This window comes from Toxorhynchites rutilus, chromosome 2 (genome assembly GCF_029784135.1).
Source record: "Toxorhynchites rutilus septentrionalis strain SRP chromosome 2, ASM2978413v1, whole genome shotgun sequence".
NCBI lineage: Eukaryota > Metazoa > Arthropoda > Insecta > Diptera > Culicidae > Toxorhynchites > Toxorhynchites rutilus.
The window spans coordinates 22,972,426-22,995,190 of NC_073745.1; the positions used below are offsets into that span (position 1 = coordinate 22,972,426).

The following is a 22,765-nucleotide window of genomic DNA, read 5'->3' on the forward strand; positions in this document are numbered from 1 at the left end:
TCGCTAGTCACAACTTTTTTCTATATTTCTGGCAATTCACGGATACCTTTGCGGAAATAATCGGCCGGTCTGTCGATTAACCACGAATCGATTAAATTTTTGACTTCATCAAAATTGGAGAAGTGTTGGTCAACCAGGTCATGTTGTATCGATCGAAGGTAATCGGACTAAGAAATGTCTGCAGAATACGGCGGGTGGGATAGGAGCTTTTGGAGCTTTTTCTTCATATTGAAGTAACACACCCCGCAAAAACACTCTCGTTGGTACGAAATTCGACATATTCGAAATGGCAAAACACTATGTTGTATACGCTTATGGCTGAATTATTATATAACAATATTTATAATATTTTAGGTTCTTCGAAAAATATTATTTTCTTGATATTTCTTCCCTACTTGTCCTGTTTTTATTCTGGAACTATTTGGTCAGCTTACTATGTTTGTCACGTTGATTTCCCATCGGAAACCTGAACAGGTTTATATAGATCTCAACGGTACGAACGTGTTGAATTATAGAGGCTTTCAACTTTTCAAATCATCCGCCTCTATCTCTATTTATTCATTTATTCATTTATTTATTATGGTTATACTCATCTAGCTGACAAACCCTAATGAATAATATCACAGTACATCATAAAAGTATTCATATCTAGCCACACTTCTCGAAAAACAGTTGGAACGCTCGACAAACTCGAAAAAATCCTCAACGTGAGTAAACGAGCGAATCATCGATGATATGGGCTCATTAGGGGCCATATACCACGTGGACAGAAAAAGCACGATTTTAGACTCCCCCTCTCCCTCCTTGGACAAGCGTGGACATTCTCATACACCTACCTTCCCTTTTGTCCACGTGGACATTTTTATTTTATTTCAAATTTTATTTCAAATTTCATTAGTAAAGATGACCAGATGAGGAATAATCCGCACCTGAATATAAACTACACAGCTTTAAAGATTGATCTTGAGCTTTACTAATTGTGATTGCAAACGCCAATCGAATAAAAATAAGAGGGTTTAAAATTATTTTCAAACACAATTTTAGTTCAGGATTTTTTCAACACTTGAAAAAAACACAATGAAATGTGTTGATATCACATATAATACATTAATACAATAATGTTAATTTGAGTTCTCAGCTTCATTCAGCATTTCAGAAGTGTACTTATTCCAGCTGGAAATCGAATGAAAAATTATCCTTTCATTTCGGATTATGCATATTTCATGACATAACGATCGCATAGCAGATCGACGGACAGTTTTGAAATGTTCTATACAAGACCCAGTTATTGCTTTGACAAATGCATTGTTTTATGACAGAGTTACAACGTTCCAAAACCCACTCAAAATTTTTAATGCCGCATTTTGGCCCGATTCATCTTCACTCTGGATCTCCGATTCACCTTTAGTCGGTAGCGCAATACAAAACCTTTTTCGCCATAGTTCGGAGAATTTTCAGAGGGTATTGAAAACGTAGTAAAATATTTTATCATTTTTAAAAGCCTTATCGATCATTCTGCAATTAATTAACCCTTTGAGGTCGTATGTCTGCTCTCAGCCACCACAGCAAGGAATCATACCAAATATTTTATCCAACCACATGCAATAATTTACACTTCTTTTGTACGAATTTTAATGTCTAGTGAATTTGATTACGGATTAATACGCAGTTTCTATGGATAAATGCATGAAAAACTATACTGACATTTTTATTCTAACACTAACTGTTCTCGAGTTAGAAAAAAATCTATAGAAAATTATGTTTGATGAAAAGACCATATTCGTAATATCATGAAAACTCAGCCATTATGAAATTCTCGCGTAACTTTTGAAAAGGTCCTATGTAACAAATCGAGTTAATGTGTGCACGCTATTAGGTTTCAATCATTGAATGCATTACAAAAAAAAAATCGTTCACGTATCTATCTTCTTCATCTTTTTATCGCCGATACAGAAAATATCCAATGTATAGATTAGGATTTTAAGCACCCGGCTGTTACTTCGGACGCCACCTTCCTCCGACGCCAAAGTAACAAAGCAGTCAAAACAACACGAAGTCGTACTTCGGTCGTTTTGAGTTTGTGTTTCTTTCAGGTGTTGTTATCTATTTCAGTGCAAATCAACGAGTGATAACAGCTTTGCGCAGTGGCGATATCGTAACCAATGAGGTTCTACCGAGGTGCGATTATTGCTAGTTGAAAAAAAAAAAAAAAAAAACGAGTGATAACAATGATAATCTGTCTTTAGAACCAAATGCTGATATTTGGATTGTCGTTTAGTAGTGCAAACGCGAGCAGTCGACACGTCCAATGTAACATTTTTCGCTCCGAGGCTTCAACTTTAATCTCAAATCACGGAACAACAGTTACGATTGGTTTTTCAGGGTTATTCTTGACTGCTAGTGGTGAAAGTAGCGATAAAGATCAATAACTTTTAAGACAATTCGCGGAATAATGTTCGGGTCTTCTCGAGTTGACGAAAATGTTACATTGGAGTTTACGTGAGTTTTTTTTTTCAGAATATGGATTTCAGTGAAGAAGTCTAATGATTTAGTAAAAATATATGAAGTACTCTCAGGCAACTTAATCAGTTTATTGATAATTACGGAATACTCAGGTTGGGCGGAGTTTTAAAACTCTTGAATACGGAACAGTTTTTATTTAATTTAGAATGTATCGGTGATTATTTTTGAAAAATATTTATTCTCCGTGTCCACGTGGACATAGTCTATACCCCTTCCCCCCACCGTGGTCAAGCGTGGACATTTTGATACCCCCTACACCCCCCCACCCCCCTTAAAGTTGTCCACGTGGTATGTGGACAGCCCCTTATATCCAAAAGCTGTGCGATGAACTCTTGGATGGAGCAAAACGGTGTTTCGTAGAGCTCGAGATGGAACTCGCAAATCGAGTAGCGACAGCAATCGGGGACAGTCAACTTCATTGTTCAGCAGCTTCGCCACAAATGCTGAATCCTGCTGAATCTTCCCACGTCTGGCACCAGTCTACGAACACAGTTGTCGATTTGATCTCGTTGTGTGAGGACGTGCTTTCAAATCTCTTAATCACATTGTTTTCAACCTTAAGCGTCTCATCGGTTTAGCCACTTGGTGGCTGTTTTTTCCTTTTTCTTCTGTAAGGGAAGTGTTACAATGAATGACGGACTCGTAAAGAATACTCTGGCTTCCCGGTTCCCTATGGGAGCAATAGCACCATCCTTGGTGGAAGTTGGGAGATTTGTGAAAGATCTCGATGCAGATTTGGACACAATCGAAACAACAAATTTATGCCGCGTTGAGAGGTATTGTAATTCAAACTCGGTTCATCAAAATAAGAGCATTCGCTGACGACTTGACAATTGTAATTAGAAACAATGATGAATTCGATACCGTTTTGAAGATTATTAGTGATTACTCCATTAGCGCTAGAATAAATCTGAATTTTAAAAAATCTGGATATCTTAGGTTCAACAATTGTAATATTGGGCCACAAATGGTGGCGGAATGCAAAGAATTGAGAATTTTAGGTTTGTTGGTCACAATTTCATGGAAGGAAATGGTTGAAATCAACTTCAGGAATGAGTCTCGAAGTTTTGGCAGGAGTACCCCCGCTTACTCTCCGGTTCACAGAATTATCCTACAGATTTCTCATCCGTTGCAAGATCATGAATCCATTGGTGATTGATAACTTCGAAAATCTACTCCAACTGATTCCTCAGTCAAGTTTTATGTCTTTATACCATGAGTACCTTACCCACGACGTGCACCCTTCACCAGGCATCTCCAACCTAGTTTGTTTCCCATACTGTTGCAATTCCTCTGTCATTTTAGATCTGTCCATGCGACAAAAAATCCATGGAATCCCAGATCATCTACGCTCAGATTCTATTCCGCCGATATTTTCGGCAGAATATGGGGGCATAGTTAGATCTGATAAAATGTTCTTTACTGACGGTTCATTCATAAACGGGTCCACGGCTTTGGCATCTTCAATGAAAATTCCAGTGCCTCTTTCAAACTCAAAGATCCTTGTTCCGTGTATGTTGCTGAACTGGGTGCGATATACTACGCACTGGGGATCATTGAAACATTGCCCATCGACCACTATCATTCAACAAGAGCCAAAGGTTGTACCGCTTATGACAACTCTACACGAACTGATGATTGCGCCGGCTAGTGACTATTCTATCCTGGATTCCTCGAGTCGAGAAAGACGCACCACGCTAGATATGAGGTACAGACTAGGGTGGCGTTGCTGATTAATGGTCAGCTGCATCCCAATAGGAGGTATCCCGTGTCGGGCACACGTACAGAGCATTGGAGACAGCAACATCCCAATTACGAAAACACTTGTTCGCACGATCACAGCACCGGCAACCCGGCCCACAGCGCCTTCACTGTAACCGACTTATCGAAGATTGGTTCGCTCCATCAACGGTAGGTTCGCTATCGTTGATGAAGCGAACCAATGCAACAACAATAGAGCAATACATCAATTGATCATCTGCCCACGGGAAAAATATATTGTTTTTATAGAGATATTATGCAAATTTGAAATTGTGCCTTAATTTACCTTAAATCTATACTTGTAAGTAGCTTATGTGACTATGTGAATTAAATTAAGTAACTACTTATATCCTATTCTTAAACTACAGCTTAAATTAAATTATATCTAGCTAAAACAGTGAATTGAACTCCGAATAAGGAATTTGAACTTCGGGTAGGTTAGAAAACCATTGAAATAATTCCTACAATTGGATAACCTAAATTAAAATAACTGAATTTCTACAGAACAGGATTCTAATTAAAACTAGATGCTAAAGCATACAGGATTGATCGATCGATTAATCGACGGATAAAAAAGCTGTCTAATTGCACTATAAAATGTAAGTGAATCAAGTGAATTTACCGCAACCAATATTTATGTTTCAAATAATTTTAGCTTTAAGCAATTACAAATTAAATTGCTCTAAAGAGTAGTGCTTGTTTGTTGATCGCAACAACACTTGTAATACTAACCTCGATCCAACCGCGAGTAATCGGTTACATATTACTAACATAGATAATAAGAAAAATTGTATTGAACTCCCGGCCCCGTGAGGCTAACGCCATATGAGCCTTTATGAAAATATATATTTTGGAAAAAAAAAACTTCAGGAAATTGATGAATAGCATAAAGCTTTCCATTCACTTATTTTCGTCACGAAGGTTAATCTTATTGTAAAAAGTTATAGTTTCAAATACCTTCTTGTTATCTAAACCATGGTGCATAGCCCAGGTAATTCCGCCAAATAACAAGCAAATAGCAGAAATTAAAATGATTACATGACAATTTCTATGGAGTCATCATACAATGTTCAGAGTTCATCGAGATCAGTTGTGTTTGGACGCCACGCAAGGTGGTTTGAATTTGATTGACCCTGAAACGCAATGTCAATCCTTATGTATAAGAAATTTAATTTACAAAAGCGAAAAAAAGATAGATCATCCTCTGATTAAGTTGAATAGGTGGAGAAATGTAACAAGTTATACTAAAAAAAAACACATTAAACCTCGCCTCAACGATTAAGACAATGGATCATATAAGAACGAATAAGGCAATCTATAATTTTCTACTTACAAAGAAAGCAATTGAAGTAAAAATCGAGCAAAAATTTCCGAATCTTCCATGGAAAGTTATTTGGGAAAATTTATCCAAGAACTTTATATCTACTCAGGCGAGGTCATTATTGTATGAAGTATTCAATGATTCGTTTCCTAACAGAGTTAAAATGAAAAATCATAATATTGCTAATGTTGAAAATTATCTCTGTGATGTTTGTGGTGAGGAAGATACAAATTTCCATAGAATCAAAGAATGTAAATTTTCGAGGAATATATGGAATTGGATGTCGAACATTGTCAAAACGAAACAGCAACAAGTCTTAGATTCATCGAAAGATATGCTATACTAAGGAATTAAAAAAAAACTTTGAAGCAAAAAGTGCATTATGGCTAGTAGCAGAAACAATGTTTTACAATATGAATAATTCTAAAAATGCCAACCTATTTTTTTCAAAAAGCATATTAGAGAGATAAAATAGGATAACAAGGAACTATTTGAAAAACACTTGAACAAATTTCTTAATTTTTGTTAAGGATGGAAAATATGGATAGGTGATTTCGAACTTAATATTAACATCATGATTGTATGGGTAATACTATTGTATGCATCTCTAAGTTATGTTTGTAAACTGATATATGTAAATAAAGAATAAAAAAAACATACACACATTCAGCAAAGGTTGATTCACATAAATCATAGCGCAATTTCGAGTAATTTTGTTCTGACCAACACACAAAATCCAAGAATTGATTGAGGTTAGATTACAGTACCAATCGTCATAGATTCAGCAATTAACCATAAGCATTCCTTCCTCAGCATCGTCCAGCATGGCCAGATTCTCCACCATTTGCCCTGCTAGTCGAGATGAGACCGAGATTGAATGATGATGGTGAAAGTGAGATAAAGCACCACCACAACTGGCAGCTGGCGGTGGATTGCCCTCCCACTGCGACTCCGCCGCGCGATCCCTTCGGGCATTCACGGATCTATGGATATGGTTCCGAGGAGCAATAATATCCAGCTGTCTTTGTAGCCACTGGGGATGGGATCACCCCTCACCGCGCGCCGAGGCGAACATTCCTTGTGACGGTAATTTGTTGTTTGCTATGGAATAACCCCAATTATGTTTTGATGCTTTGTGACAAGACAATCAATTGTGATGGCGAGTGGTGTTTATTCGAATATATGATGGGTCGCTAGAGGCGGGTTACGCGTTACGGATTAATATTATCATTATTGCTTGATATGGTGTGCGAATGAATGCTGCCGCCGCTGTTGATTGAAACAGTTGTTTACAATACCGATGCCGCCGAAAATATAGCTGGGAGGAGGCATTCATTTCGGCAAATAAGAAATCCCAATTAAAAACACTCATTAATTATTGGGAAATTTAAAATCAACACTCCATCTTGGCCGGCTGACAACAAATACTAGCTCCGGGGGAATAACTTCCGGAGCCAATATCCACACCACAAGGACAACGGTGTCGTTGAGTTCAACGCAAATCAGGCCAAAGCGTGTCGTTGTATTAATTTTTCACTTTATTATCCAACTGTTTTGTGAGACGGTTTGCGGTGTATTTTTATCGGCGTGCGCACCAGAGACGAGGAGAGGTGGTTTATTTATTGGAAATAATTGTTTGGCGAATAATTTCCACTCCCTCGCAGTATTTGCCCGGATTGACGAGGCGGTGGGTGAACGGAAAAACAGTGTGCCTTTCAGTTCCCACTCAGTGTTTCGCCTGCGGCGAGGTAAAGTTTAGGGTCTCGTTTGAAATTCAATTTTCAATTTGTACATGCGATTGTTTTATTCATATTGTTCGACCCTTCTCTTCGCTGCTGTCCTTCATTTAGAACGTGGAACTTTTATTTGCCACGCGGATACCGCGATGAAAAATGGGCGTATGACGCAGGCTAGGGGGAAGCTAAGAAAAAAATAGTTTTCACCTTTGATATGTTTTGTTGGGAGGTAATTAAGTTGTTGTTTTCAGCTCAATGGAAAGTGGCAACATGCTAGTTACGCCCTTCCTTTGATTTCAACAACAACATTTTCATCACGTCGACTGGAAGTTGTTCGGAACAAAAAAGAAAAATTACTTTAAAATGATGATGATGGTCCCGCCTCCTTCCCTGACAGAGATTTGAGTAAGACGAGTTATTTAAAAGATAATTTAGTTATTTTTTCAGCATTGGAATCAGTTAGACAAACAAAAAGAACAACGAACTGATTTCATTTACAGATATTTACATTTACAGATAAAATCGCAATGTCAAATGACAAGCCAATACTCAGTCCGGCACAGAGCCGATACGGTCCCGATGAGGCCCCTGCAGCCAAGTGGTCCACCAGAGCACAAGCCCAACCGCCAGCCTTGTATTGGATTGACTATGAACATCCTCATCCAGAGAAATCGAGAAAATTTCTTTAACGAAAATTTCTAAACCGGCACTTAGAAAACTTTCAATTTAATACTCTTTATATTTGTGTTACGTGCGCGACGCTCAAACTTATGTAGACTACTTTAATTTTTTTTAACTAATACAATATCAAAACAACAAAATAAAAATAAAAATAGTCGATCATCACCAGGATCATGACGGACATAATAGAGAGGTCATAAATATAAATTAGAAAAAAAGGTAGTTCAAATTAAATTAATCCGTTCAAAAAACTTAGTCAGGTTCATTGAAAATATTAAAACAAACTTAAAAAAAATCCCACATTAGATTATCCGTTCGTATAAAACTTCGTCAGTAACAATCTTCGCCATAAAATTTAAAAAATATATCGGTCAGCTGTTAATGACAGCAGAGATACAGTGCCTCTTAAATTATGTAAGTGTTGTTGCACGTTTAATATGTCTTGGCATCGAGTTGAACCCATTTATACCTTTGTAATACAACGAATTTTGTGAAGCACATGTCAAGAAATTGGGTGTTATCAATTCATTCGCGCTGACGGCGCCAGTGGTTGTATGGTTAGCGTAACAGCCTCACAATCCGATCGGCCTGGGTTCAATCCCAGCTGGCGTCGTTGGGATTTTCTGAGGCGAAAAATCTCTGGTTACGTCTTCCTTCGGAGCGGAAGTAAAAGAAGTTGGCCCGGCTCATGAGTTGTTGAGTCTGATAGGTAGGAACAGGTGGAGTCGCCTCCCTGATGTCGGTGATTGGCACTAAAGTGGCGGAAATAGGCCGACGAAAAATAAGCGAAGATAAAAAAAAAAAAAAATTCATTCGCGTTTAGTTGTTTTATAACCAGTGCCACAAATTATCAAAATTTCTTCACGGGTGAAGGAATTAGATTTTTCCCAGTATCGGATGAACTCTCTTCTGTTTAAAATTCAACACCATATCTGCCATAATGAGTATAACACGAAAGTCGAGACGCGTGAACTTTGTCTGGTATATTGATCGAAAACAGCATGAACGAATTTCGAAAAGCCTGCATTCAGGCACTTTCATTACTGTCAATAATTTCAGGTGATTATCACGAACGTTAAGTTGATCTTCATCGCTTGCAGTGATTTTTTATTGAAAACGTGTCACCCATTGCGCATATAAATGGTGGTGTATGCCATTTCCGGGCAATCGTGAGTAGATTCATAAAACGTAGCCAGAGTTATTCTATACATTCCATTGCCGAAGTCGCCAAAAAACAAGAATTTTGTGTGATAAATTGCCATCCTTTACCATCAATCGATTTCACTCTCAATTGGTAGCGCTGAATTCCATGTTTTGATTTTCACTAACACGCAATGATCTTCATCTTCGACCTTACGAATACCATGACGAAAAGGAAGATGCAAATGAAAAATGAACTTCATGGCAAGCTGATGTTGATGTTCATTCCACTGGGGTTCATTGATAGTGTTGTTTCATATTTATCGATTCTCGCTTGATCAGTAGGTTATCAATACAAGGAAGGAAGAAATTCGCCGAATTTGAATGTCGTGAACGTGAATATTTTCAGCACTGGTTATAACAGTGAAAGTCACTTCCTCTTTCAACTCGATCACACAAATATCGAGGCAGCAAATCGTGAACTACTAATGAACTCCACAGTTGAATAAGCAATTCTTTGCTTCACGGATAACCATTGCAGAGCGTTCAACATTAAAAATAGGGAAGTGAATCTGTTACATTTTAGTATCAACCGCATTATTTTGTTTTGCAAGCGCTGTAATCTCAATATGTGTATTTCATTACACAATGGTCCAGGAGATGCATTTAAGTGGAAATTAGCATTTAGAGCTCGACAGTTATTCTCTAGACAAAACCAGTCTTATACAAAGTTGTTACATATGATACAGCGCTCATTATTATGTTATCAAAAATAGGGTGACCAAAATTGTCGATGGAATAAAAAAATATAACTTTCTTATCTTTAGAGATAGGGGTAAACATGGTTCGACAATGTTGTAGTTCTAGTTATTTGAGATATCTTTGTAGAACAAAGTTTTTCTCTATATCTTGAAATAATTGAAATTGAAAAAAAACCATGAAAAAAACTATTTTTTCGCTCTAACTTTTATATTTCACATTCTACATGCAAACTGTCTTGGAAAGACTTCTAGAGCTTACTAATACAAACATTTTTCGATGCAGAACTTGTCAATATCTCAACTTCAGTCAAAGTTATTGATATTTCTCCCCAAAAATACGCTCTCTTCAATTGTTTGTCATTCTTTCTTGGACAAACGTAAACAAAGTTTATTGGCATTATCTGAAAAAGCATATTTCACTCTACATGATGTGTGATTTTAAAAACTATGTTATTTTTCACGTTTGAGTAAATTAAAATTGAAATCATGAGCTTTTGGGTAAAAATCCATCAATAACTTTGGGTAGGATTAAGATATAGACAAGTTCTGAATCGCAAAATGTTGGTATCGATAAGCTCTAAAAGTCGTACGAAGACAGTTTTGATGTGAAATTTGAAATATGAAAGTTAAAGCAGAAAAAACACGTTTTTTCATGGTTACCCTAATGCAACTTAGAAAAAAGCGCAAAATCGATTATTTTAAAAGATAGAAAAAATCTTTGTTCTACAAAGTTGTTGAAAATAACCGGTGCTACAACATTGTTGAACTATGTTTATCTCTATCTATAAAGATAAGAAAGCTAGATTTTTAATTTCATCTATAATTTTGGTCAACCTATTTTTAATAATATATAAATGAGCGCTCTATCATATGTAATAACTTTGTCTAAGACAGTTTTTGTCTAAACAATAAATATCTTCCACAAAGTTGTTTTTAGCACTTTGTATCTGAGTTGCATTAGGGTAGCTATGAAAAAACGGGTTTTTTTACTCTAACTTTTATATTTAAAATTATACATCAAAATGGTCTTCGTACGACTTTTGAAGGTTATCAATGCCAATATTTTGCGATACAGAACATGTCAATATCTTAATCCTGCTTAAAGTTGTTGATGGGTTTTCATCCAAAAACTCATGATTTCAATTTTAGTTTACTCAAACACAAAAAATAACATAGTTTTGAAAACCACATATTACATAGAGTGAAATCTGTTCTTTCAAATTCCATCAACAAACATTTTTCATGTTTGCCCCAGGAAGAATGACAAACAAGTGAAAAGAGCGTGTTTTTAGGGAAAAAATATCAATGACTTTGAGTAAAGTTGAGATATTGACAAGTTCTGCATCGAAAAATGTTAAGCTCTAAAAGCTCTAAAAGACTTTTATTTCGAAGACAGTTTGCATGTAAAATTTAAAATATAAAAGTTAGAGCAAAAAACCAGTTTTTTTTCATGGTGACCCTAACGTAACATTGAAAAAAGGCGCTATATCGGTTATTTCAAGAGATAGGGAAAAACTTTGTTTTACAAAGATGTCTCAAATAGTTGGAGCTACAACACTGTCGAACCATGTTTACCTCTATCTATAAAGATAAGAAAGTTATATTTTTATTTCATCAACAATCTTGGTCACCCTATTTCTGACAACATAAAAACGAGCGCTCTATCATGAGTAACAACTTTGTCCAAGACAGTTTTTGTCTAGAGAATAACTGTCAAGCTCTAAATGCTAATTTCCACTTAAATGCATCTCCTGGACCATTGTGCATTGGCCAGAAATAAAATGGACGAGCAAAAGTCTAAATGAGGAGAGACGATTGATTTGTATAGCTGTATTGACGAATTTCATGCACACTCGTCTTAGGAGTTGGCAGCACCATCTCAGATAGTAGTGAAACGTTGTGGGTGTAAGGACATGGGTCATTTGAGCAACTTTGCATACTTGAAATATTCGAGTTAGAAAAATTTAAAGTTAGACTACTTTTTGGAAAAAGCCATTCCTAATTTCATTTCTTAATTTTTACAAAAAAATATAAATTAAAAATTCACAAAAAAATTACCAAAAAAAATTTGCTGACAAAATTTAAAAAAAAAAATCAAAATTCATTTTTCTCAAAAACGTATTTTTGAAATTCCCAAAAATAAATATAAATAGCCCTTACAATTAACAAGTCGTTCATACATCGGAAGATGGGCACTTCCACAGGGAAAAAGTTTTTCGAACAACAACTTTTTCATGTTTTCTTTGAAAAAAATACATCTAATCCTAATTTTGTTTAAACTCAAGATAGCGATATAGTATATTCGACAAAGTTTTAGATCTTATTAAAATATAAACTTTTGTCGAAGACATCAACTTTCTATCTTCAACAGTTTTTGAAATAAAAGTCATTTTTGTATGAATATTCCTGAAAAAAATAATGTTTTGTTCGTTACTTTTTTGTGTGTAAATTCTCACGTTTGACATGTTCTCGGCATTTTTCTAAATAGAGAAAAGTTAGCAGAGCATTTAAAATGCGAAAATTTTTACATAAAAATGTAACGAATTGAGCATATTCAAAGAAAAACATGAAAAAGTTGTTGTTCGAAAAACTTCTCCCATGTAAATGTGCCCATTGTCCGATGTATGGAAAACTTGTTGGAAATTTCAAGGGCTATTTATATCTATTTCTTTCAGAATTTTGAAAACATATGTTTTCGAGAAAAATGAATTTTAATTTTCAAAATATTTTTTTTAACGAAATTTTTTCCCAATTTTTTTTTTGATAATTTTTAATGAAAACCAAAATAATTTCCTACATTTCATTCTTTGACTGAAATTTTGTAGGTTTTTTTTTAAATTTTGAGTTTTTTCAACTTTTTTCGAAAAATCTTAATTTAAAAACTATTACATCTACAAAAAGATGGCCAGGGAATGAATGTAGGAAATTAATTAGGTTTTCATTAAAAATTATACCAGAATTTTTTGGAAAAAATTTCATTGAAAAAAAAATATTTTGAAAATTAAAATTCATTTTTCTCGAAAGCATATGCTTTTAACATTCTGAAAACAAGATAGATATAAATAGCCCTTAGAATTTTCAACAAGTTTTCCATACATCGGACGATGGGCACATTTACATGGAAAAAGTTTTTCGAACAACAACTTTTTAAATTTTTTCTTTGAAAAATACTATTAATGTTTAATTTGTAACATTTTTATGTATAGATTATCGCATTTTAAATGCTCTGTCTACTTTTCTCTATTAAGAAACATGCCAAGAACATATCAAACTTGAGAATTTTTTTTTAAATTTTATTCAGGAGTTTTCATACAAAAATGACTTATATTTCAAAAACTATAAAAGATAGAAAGTTGATGTCTTCAACAAAAGTTTATATTTTAATAAGATCTAAAACTTTGTCGAATACACTATAAAGCTATTGTGAGTTTAAACAAAATTAGGATTAGTTGTATTTTTTTCAAAGAAAACATGAAAAAGTTGTTGTTCAAAAAAAAATTTTCCCTGTAAAAGTGCCCATCTTCCGATGTATGGACGATTTGTTGGAAATTGTAGGATATATATATATATATATATATATATATATATATATATTTGGGAATTTAAAAAAAATACGTTTTTGAGAAACATGAATTTTAATTTTTAAAATAACTTTTTGGTCAGCGAATTTTTTTTCAAAATTTTTTTGGTAATTTTTTGTGTTAAACAAATTCCTACATTTCATCCTTTGACAAGAATTTTGTAGGTATCATAGTTTTTGCGTTATAATTTTTTGTAAAAAATTAAGAAACAAAATTTGGGTTTTCCAAAAAGTAGTCTAATTGTTTTTCGAAAATTTCAAGTATGGCAAAGTTGCTTAAATGACTCATGTCTTCACACCCACAACGTTTCACTGCTATCTGAAATGATGCTGCCAACGGCAATTCGAGTTATCATGAAATTCGTCTATTTTGCTGCAAATAGTTAAATCGTTTTTCAATCGGCATAAAATTCCATACTTCTTGGCAATTTTCTTGATGACATTGTCAATGTGAGTGTTGAACTTGAGTTTGTCATCAATAATCACGCCAAGATATCTAATTTCCCGAACGCGATCAATAGTTTCATCATCAATAACAATAGAGACGTTTTCATTTGAACGATTTCGCGAGATTACCATATATTTAATTTTACTGATGTTCAATTTCAATCGCTTATACTTCAACCATCTACTTAAAGAATTAAAATCTTCATTTAAATGTGACGCGACCTGATTTAAATCATTAGCTGCAATGAACAACACAGCATCATCTGCAAAAAGATTGATATCACAAAATCGTAAAACTCATCGCATGTCATGATTGTACATAATAAATAAAATGGGCCCTAATACACTTCCCTGGGGTACTCCAAGATTATTCCCTACGGGTCTGGAAATGAAATCGTTTAAAATAGTCCGTTGAGTTCTGTCATACAAATAGCTTTCAAACCATTTATATGCAGTACTCGTAATTCCAAAGTGCTTAATCGTGTTCAACAAGGGTTTAGAAATTGTCTCGAAAGCGTGTTTTAGATCCAAGAAAACATCAATGATGGTATCTCTACATTCTAAATTATCTTTCCATTTTGCTAACACCAAGATCAATGCGGTTTCACAGGAATGACCTTCCCGATATCCCGATTGTTCTGGTATTAGCAAAGTGTTATGATTAAAATATTACAAGAGCGGGCCTTTAACAATTAATTCCAATATTTTCTCTAATGTGTACAACATGTTGTTGGGACGATGGGACTTCGGCTTTAATCGTTTTAGCAACCTTTCGAATAGGGACTATCAGAGATTCCTTCCACACCTGAGGTACATGCCCAGTTTGTAAAGATTTATTAATAAGGTCCAGCAATATGAATTCAATAACATGAAAGCAATATTGAATAACTCTAGCATTAAAACTATCCACTCCAGCCGTTTTCAAATAGTTCTAGGTTCATTCAATGTAATTGGGTGAAAACTTTCATAACTACAATTACTATTGACCGGCTGTTTTATTTCATCAGGTTCATCGACCAATTTAATAGATTGATTGATCAATGAAACACTATTGACAAAATAATCGTTAAACTTAGAAGCTATTGTATGTTCAGACTGTTCAAGTGTGCCATTAATAGTTGTGGAACGCGGTTTGCTAGTATTAGGTTTCAAAAGGGATTTCAAAATTTTCCATAACTCTTTGCTGTTGCTTTGATGCTGATCAATCTTCCTCTGAATATATTCACAACGAGTTTTCGAAATAGATTGTGAATATCTATTGCGCGCGTTCGTGTCCATACTGCAATGATTTTCCTTATTAGTTCTACTAATTTTATTGTACCATCTGTCTCTCTTACGTTTAAAACGCAAAAGATCCAAATTGTACCAGCTGTTCGAGTTTTTCACACATACAAACTTTTGCGTAACTAATCGATTGGTACACGTTTTCAAGACATCAGTTAGAAAAACTGCTGATTCATCTAAATTACTAGTCCTGAATGGTAAATTCAGGCTTCTTAACACAAGATTCGAGACGGCATGTTTCGAATATTTCCTCCAGCAATTTAATTTCACAAAATCATCGTTATAAACGAAATTATCTACTACATTAATAACTAAGGTCTCGTGATCGGTTATTTTCAAATTTGTATCAGTGACAGAGCAGCAACTGTATCAACATTGGAATAAACATGATAAATTAAAGTTTTACTGTGCCTGGAAATACGCGTAAAATCATTTACTGTTTGTTTTAAATTGAAGAAGTCTACTAAGCGCTTCAAATGGTTTGAATTACGGTTGTCTCGCCAATTGATATTTAAATCACCAGCCAATATATTTCATATGCTGGAATCAAGGAACATTTCTAGCCAATTTTATAAAATTTCAACAAAACGTTGGTCGCTGGAGCTTGGAGAATGATACAAAACACCATAGTTACCCATCTTCATGCCACGTTCAACTGTAATGTCCAAAAACCAGTTTCTATCCATAACTTCGTTGAGGCGAATATTGAATTGAACTTATTCTATGACATAAATAGCAACACCGCCAGTATGTCTAGAATGTGATAGACAAGCAGCAACATTATATCCCAGAATACTATACTAATCAAACGCTTCTATTTCAACGATGTGTGTTTCCGACCAGAGGACCAAAAGTGGACGCTTTTCTTCAACAATCTGACGCAAAGCTACAAAGTTTTCTTTCACATCTCTATGTTTTCGATGGAACTAATAGTAATAAATTCTCAATTTCATCACAATTAAAATGATAAAGGCATTGATAAATGACGTTCCAAAGGGAATGGTACAGATTCTTCCGATCCGATCGAATCGTAAACTCCCTATCGATGTTTAAATACTTTGGAGTAGGTGAATGGCCATTATACGGCGGCCAATTAAGGCCTGTTTTCGTAGAGTTGGGTTTTCTGTAATGACATTTTGGGTTAAAGATCCTTTTCCTAGTTTCGTGCTACACACTTTCATTTACCCGTATTTAACAAAATTCGCCACCAACTCCACCGTCCGTTCGTGAATGTCCCACTCGAGGGCGAAGGCGCTCCGGTTCGCCAGTGCTTCCTGCAAATTGTGCGGTGTGAAAATGTACCCCAGCTCGTCTCCATGTATCGCCCCATAATGCTTAATATCGGACACTCCCTCGTAAAATTCTCGCTTGAAGCGACCAAACTTTCCATCGTACTGAAACCTCAAGAAGTACGTCTCGTTCGGCGCCCACTTGGAGTATTCCTTCAGCAGATGTTTGCTGGGGAAGAACCAATTCGCCGTGTTGGCCAGCTCGAGATAGAAAGTATTCTTCTCCGTTTCGATTCCGTTTCGCACGGCTAGATCGGCCGCACTATCCACCATCGATCTGATGGAGCTTTTCAGCGTTTCATTTCTAATGTTGGGATAATTTTCCCCCATCCAGTAGCTGTGAACATAGCTCAGAAAGAGTTCAAACTCCTCCGAGGATTGGCCGAATAGTAGCGGCACAGAATTGATCGGTTTCTCCCGAACCAGCTCCTGGGGCGATCTGGTTATGAATGCACCTGGACTGTCGTTTTCCGCGCTGGGAACACAAAACCCGTAGAACACGGTTGCGAATTTGTACACAACATCCTGACTCCACAGTGTTTTGAAGGGAATTCGCTTGAGCTCCTCTACCGAGGTCACGTTAAGATCGCTAAAATACTGATGCGAGTAGCTGTCGGCATCGTAGAGAAAAGCCCACGGAGCAAGCATGGAACCGCCGAGAGCGAACGCTTGCTGGAATAGTCCGGAGGAACTTCTCGAATACAGGTGGTACGTCACAGAGGCAGCACCTGCGCTGTGTCCCATAAGTGTGACCCTGCCGGGGTCTCCACCGAAGTGGGAAATGTAACGCTGAATCCATTCCAGTGCGGTCCGCTGATCCTTCAGACCAAAATTTCCGCTAATATTGAACTGGTTTGATCGGAGAAAACCCAGAGGATCAAGACGATATTGAATGCTGACCACGATGATGCCCTGCATTAAAAACATAATGTTGCAGTATATCGTTCCTAGCGGAATACTTCACAGTCTTACACTATCGAGTAGCAGATCAACTCCGAAGAAATCGCTCGACGTATTTCCAACGGCAAAGCTACCTCCGTGGACGAACACCAAGACGGGCAGCTTGTGTTCTGCGCCAACACCACCACTGGAGGGTTTATAAATATCTAAAACTAGGCAGTCTTCATCCCCTAAAATGTCCGTGGCATAATTTAATTCGTTGACCTGAGGGCACATGTGCCCAGGTTTTGTGAAGTTCTGCAACCCTTCCGGGGAAACAAGAATTGGGTTCTGCAATAAAATGGTCAACCTCAGTAATCTAATATGTGTATTTATTCTTCAAGCATTATTTACCTCGAATCTAAGAGCCCCTTTCGGGGGATGCGCGTAGCGAATTCCCAAAAACACGCAATAGTCGGTTCCATTGAAAGTTTCCTTCGCCAGTCCTAGTCCTTGATTGTCCGGAGAATCACCGAATTGTACTGTGCAGGAACGCTCTGCAAGAGTACTCACCGCCAGCAGACTAACGAGAGTGCATAACGCAATCACTACAGGCACAATCGAGAGCATTATGCAGGTATCTCCACTACTCTATACTCGAGTTGAAGGTTGTTCAACAACATATATTCCAAGTAGCGCACTGAGAGTGTGGCTATAGTGAAAAAGAGTAAACAGCCAAACTCAACCTCCCTAGACACAACATATCAAGGTCAATCTTTCACGTAAAGCGCAATCGATATCGCTAGCAGTGTGAATCATTTACGTTAGCAATTGATTTTCTACTTGTGGATTTTGAAATGGAAATAACGAAAACAATCTTGATCATTGGAATTTTTCTCCTGGAACGACATACTGAATGGAGCGAAGTCTTGTAAATAGGTCGTACCTGAAAGTAAATCCAAACAAAACGATTATAATGACAATAAAGACATTGTAAATTCAAATTAGTGCGACCCTGCATATCTTTGTTTTTCGATGTGACAAGATGTAAGATTAGCCTTTCAAGTCTGGACAGCGCAAGCAATCAGTCGTTTACTTTCGCGTTCCCGTAATCGTGATCGAGTGCCGTAAGCTGTGATTATTTTTTCCTCGCCCTGTGGTTTTTTTTATCACGCGTTTACCGTGGTCTTGTAAACATTGTGTTCAACCTCGCCATCAGCGAGTGGGAGGCCGCAACAAGGCCTGCCAAAGTGGCTGGCTTTCATTTCTTGCCAATTCATCGCCATTGGAATTGGAGTCGGACATCGGTGATCAGTCGCACGCACACGATATCAGTGTAGAGAATCGCGCTTAGGTGTGTGACATATCATCTTATTTGTGCCGAGCGCCCAGCACGTGATCAGTCGATCGCTGAGTTCAATTGTACTGGTGCATTTCGTGTGAATCATTGTGAGTGAGAATGAGCACCGAACTGAAAAGTGCACAATTGCAGTGGAGTCTGCGATCATCCGATCGAGCAGCAGCCGTTACCGCAATCTTCTTACAAGTATGCGCTAGCAAGCAGTTTTGTTATTCTTATTGATTTTTCTTTTTAGTTTTTAGAAATCATTTCAAATCATTGTATTTATCAGCCAAATAAATGATGGACGAAGGTGAGGGGTCTTTTAATATGGAGATCTCTCACGATGACTCCCTTTCGGTTGCACAAAAAGGTGCCGTAAAGTTGCTTAAGCACGTTCCGTCATCAGTAGATGTCCCCCTCAACCATCCACCTCATCTCCTTCCTCTATCACCACAGTTCCCACTCAACCCTCAACCTCGTCTTCCCCCTCAGTTGTCTCCTCTCCCCATGTAAAGGTCTATCCAGAAGATACACCTAGAACTGGTCCGCGGATGGTTTTCTTCCGGCCCAAACCCAATGGGAAATCGCTTAACGTCATTCAGATTATCATAGATCTGACACAAAATTATTCCTCCGTGGTCGAAATTAGCAATGTTAGACCGAACAAACTGCGTGTTGTCGTGGCTGATCGGAAGCAAGCTACCGCGATTGTTGCAACAAATGCAAGTCAGTTGGTCATACAGCAGATTACTCCGCCAACAAGGAGCGCTATGCCACTTGCGGAGAGCAACATGTGGGCAAATTCTGCAGTGCGACTGAGCATAAGTGTCCATATTGCGGGGGACCCCACATGTGCTCACAGCTTGTGAAACTTACAAGAGTCGATGGGAGAAACAGAAGCGCTCTTTAAAGGAACGCTCGAAACGCACTTTTGCGGAAATTTTAAAGGGCGCTTCTCCACAGGCCCAACAACAACAACATCCAATCTCCTCACACAATATCTCATTGCCAGTTGACGAAATGGAAGCGGACACAGCTAACGGGGGCACACCGTTTATTTCCCAAGGGAATCCCCGGCGCAAAAATTTGACCACTCCCAAAATTTAACCACAAGTCCCTCCGGTGATATCCCCTGTTAGCTTGCCTAAAAAATCGAGTGCCGCGGACAAGCCAAAACATCAGGTTCCTCCTGGCTTCCGTGGGAATAGTTCACCTTCGAACGACCCAGCACTCGAGGGGACATAAAAAACCCCAACTGTCCCTATTTTTCCGTCCAGCTCAATTTCCCAATCGGGATTTATAAAGTTGTCTGACCTTTTGGATCAAATCTTCAAGTGTTTTAATGTTTCCGACTCCATCAGAACCATTGTCATTTCAATGCTTCAGTATTAAAGACAATTTTGCAACAATTTATGCAAACGTGGCCCCTCCTTGCAATGATTATCTCTCTTGATGTCTTATTTAAATAGAGAGGTCGGAGATATCACTGTTTTACAGTGAAATTGTCGTAGTCTCATCCCTAAATTGGATACATTCAAATTTTAAATTCATAAGTTCAATTGTGATGTTCTTGCTCTGTCCGAAACTTGTCTTTCTTCGCGAGATTATCTATCTTCCACGATTTTAATATTATACGCTTGGACCGTGGTGATAGATACGGCCTTCCACCTATTGGAGGGATCTAAGATGTTGCTTGTCATGCAAACATCAGAGGCAAAGACCTCTGTATTGTCAGCTTGTATTGGCCTCCGAGAGCTGTCCTTAGAGAGGGGTGTATGGTAGACCCCCCTTAGAGAGGGGGGAGGAGAGTCTAACCGCCATAGAAACATTTATTGCACCCTAAAACCTCAGTATGCTTAATTTGGTTTCATTTGCTCGATTAATTCCCGAGTAATGTAGAAATTTGTGTTTAATTTGTATGGTAACCCCCCCTTATAGAGGGGGGAGGGGTCTCAAACTATCACGAAAACCTTCCCCGGCCCCAAAACCCCTACATACCAAATTTCCAGTTGATCGGTTCAGTAGTTTCCGAGTCCATAAGAATCAGACAGACAAACAGACAGACAGACAGAAATCCATTTTTATATATCAGGCTGTCAAAAAAGTCCTGCGGTATTTCCGCGAGGTGTCGTTGTAAGCGCGTAGTTCTAGTTGTATTCATTGTATCGAGTCATACTATAGCTTGTTGGAAAGGTATTTTATAGTCCTATAATATAGTCCTTGACAGTGTTTTGTTTGGTTAAGTCGTTCGTGAGTTATAGTGTCGCAAATATGGAGCAAAATAAAGAGAAAATCCGACATATTTTACAGTACTACTATGACAAAGGCAAAAATGCATCTCAAGCTGCCAATAAAATTTGTGCAGTTTATGGATCCGATACAGTTTCCGTTTCCACCGCACAACGATGGTTTCAACGTTTTCGTTCTGGTGTAGAGGTCGTCGAAGATGCGCCATGCTGCGGAAGGCCTGTCGTCGAAAATTGCGACAAAATCGCTGAATTATCCGAGAAAGACCGGCATAGTAGCATCGGCCAAGAGCTGGGGATATGTCATCAAACCGTTATTAACCATTTGAAGAAGCTTGGATTCACAAAGAAGCTCGATGTATGGGTGCCACACACGTTGACGCAAAAAACATCTTTGACCGTATCGACGCATGTGAATCGCTGCTGAATCGCAACAAAATCGACCCTTTTCTGAAGCGGATGGTGACTGGCGATGAAAAGTGGGTCACTTACGACAACGTGAAGCGCAAACGGTCGTGGTCGAAGCCCGCTGAAGCGGCTCAGACGGTGGCCAAGCCCTCATTAACGGCCAGGAAGGTTCTGTGTGTTCGGTGGGATTGTCAAGGAATAATCTATTATGAACTGCTTCCCTATGGCCAAACGCTCAATTCGGACCTGTACTGCCAACAACTGGACCGCTTGAAGGTAGCACTCATGAAGAAGAGGCCATCTTTGATAAACAGAGGCCGCATTGTCTTCCATCAGGACAACGCCAGGCCACACACTTCTTTGGTGACGCGCCAGAAGCTCCGGGAGCTAGGATGGGAGGTTCTTTTGCATCCGCCGTATAGTCCGACCTTGCACCAAGTGACTACCACCTGTTTTGTCCATGGCGAACGAGCTAGTAGTCAGAAGTTAGCCACAAAAGAGGCCTGTGAAAATTGGCTATCCGAGTTTTTTTGCCAATAAGGAAGCGAGCTTCTATAACAGGGGTATTATGAAGTTGGTATCTCGTTGGGAACAAGTCATCGAACAAAACGGCGCATATTTGACTTAAAAGAGATGACTAATTTTATGAACAAATGAAAATTCAAAAAAAAAATACCGCAGGACTTTGTTGACAGCCTAATATATAGATTGTACGTGATAGAATCCAAGCGCAGCAAAAATATTTTGTCTTTGAAAATCCATGAAAATGGAGAACTATAAGGACAATAGAAATGGAGAACCATAAGGACAATAGAAAGTGTTGAGCAAACTGAGTCAAGAGGTACTTCTTCTGTATCTTTATCGATGTCTAATATAGTCAGCTCCGGCTCCTGCTCCTTTTACCAGATTTTTGTATTCTTTTTTTAATTAAAAAAGCATGTAGATTGTTATCCAAAAACGTATTTTCAATTGCTTTCCTCAGTTTGTGGAATCGTTTAACCCTCCTGTACTCGCGTGCAAAATTATAACACGTATACTCGCGCACGTTGTCACAGACCGAAAATTGAACTTCTCTGTAATATTGCCATTGTGTATTGGTATTTATTTATATTGGTATTGGTATTTATTTGAAGAAGATGGTATGATTGAATGAAAAAACTCCAAAAAATATGTTTTCTTCATCTTTATTATGCTTTAATAGTCATCTAATTCAGCCTCCTCAATACAGAGTAATTTTTGATACTCCAACACAAATAATGAAATTCGAATTTTTCACTGTTATTAATTAAAAGTAAGCAACTGAATATAATTCATGGAAGTATAAAGAGCTATAAAACAACATAAAAACGTATTAATCGATTGTGGTT

At 37.4% G+C, this 22,765-nt stretch overlaps 1 protein-coding gene and 1 non-coding gene across 3 annotated transcripts; one reads left to right on the top strand and one right to left on the bottom strand.

Moving 5' to 3' along the window:
• Nucleotides 1-2,133: 2,133 nt before the first annotated feature.
• On the top strand, nucleotides 2,134-2,274 carry LOC129772046 (U4 spliceosomal RNA). The gene has a single exon (XR_008742550.1). It is a non-coding gene; the product is annotated as a U4 spliceosomal RNA (small nuclear RNA).
• A 12,451-nt stretch (nucleotides 2,275-14,725) lies between these two features.
• Nucleotides 14,726-18,255, bottom strand: LOC129770399 (cholinesterase 2-like). 2 transcript variants are annotated; one of them, XM_055773223.1, is made up of 4 exons: nucleotides 17,817-18,255; nucleotides 17,496-17,753; nucleotides 16,420-17,435; nucleotides 14,726-16,357 (listed from the first exon to the last, which is right to left on the bottom strand). In XM_055773223.1, exons 1-4 carry the CDS (start codon nucleotides 18,030-18,032, stop codon nucleotides 16,144-16,146), a joined length of 1,704 nt encoding a protein of 567 aa, XP_055629198.1. In that variant the 5' UTR covers nucleotides 18,033-18,255; the 3' UTR covers nucleotides 14,726-16,143. The 2 variants fall into 2 exon arrangements, with proteins under 2 accessions (XP_055629198.1, XP_055629199.1); XM_055773224.1 differs by having other exon boundaries at nucleotides 16,220-16,357; nucleotides 16,410-17,435; nucleotides 17,817-18,233.
• Nucleotides 18,256-22,765: the final 4,510 nt, after the last annotated feature.

What these genes read in the sequence shown, in the direction of transcription:
- LOC129770399 (XM_055773223.1), bottom strand. Translation starts at nt 18,032, where the DNA reads ATGCTCTCGATTGTGCCTGTAGTGATTGCGTTATGCACTCTCGTTAGT. An exon ending in TTGATCTGCTACTCGATAGT is followed by an intron (nt 17,436 to 17,495) that starts GTAAGACTGTGA and finishes TTTTTAATGCAG; the next exon opens with GGCATCATCGTGGTCAGCAT. An exon ending in GCGAATTTTGTTAAATACGG is followed by an intron (nt 16,358 to 16,419) that starts GTAAATGAAAGT and finishes ATGTCATTACAG; the next exon opens with AAAACCCAACTCTACGAAAA.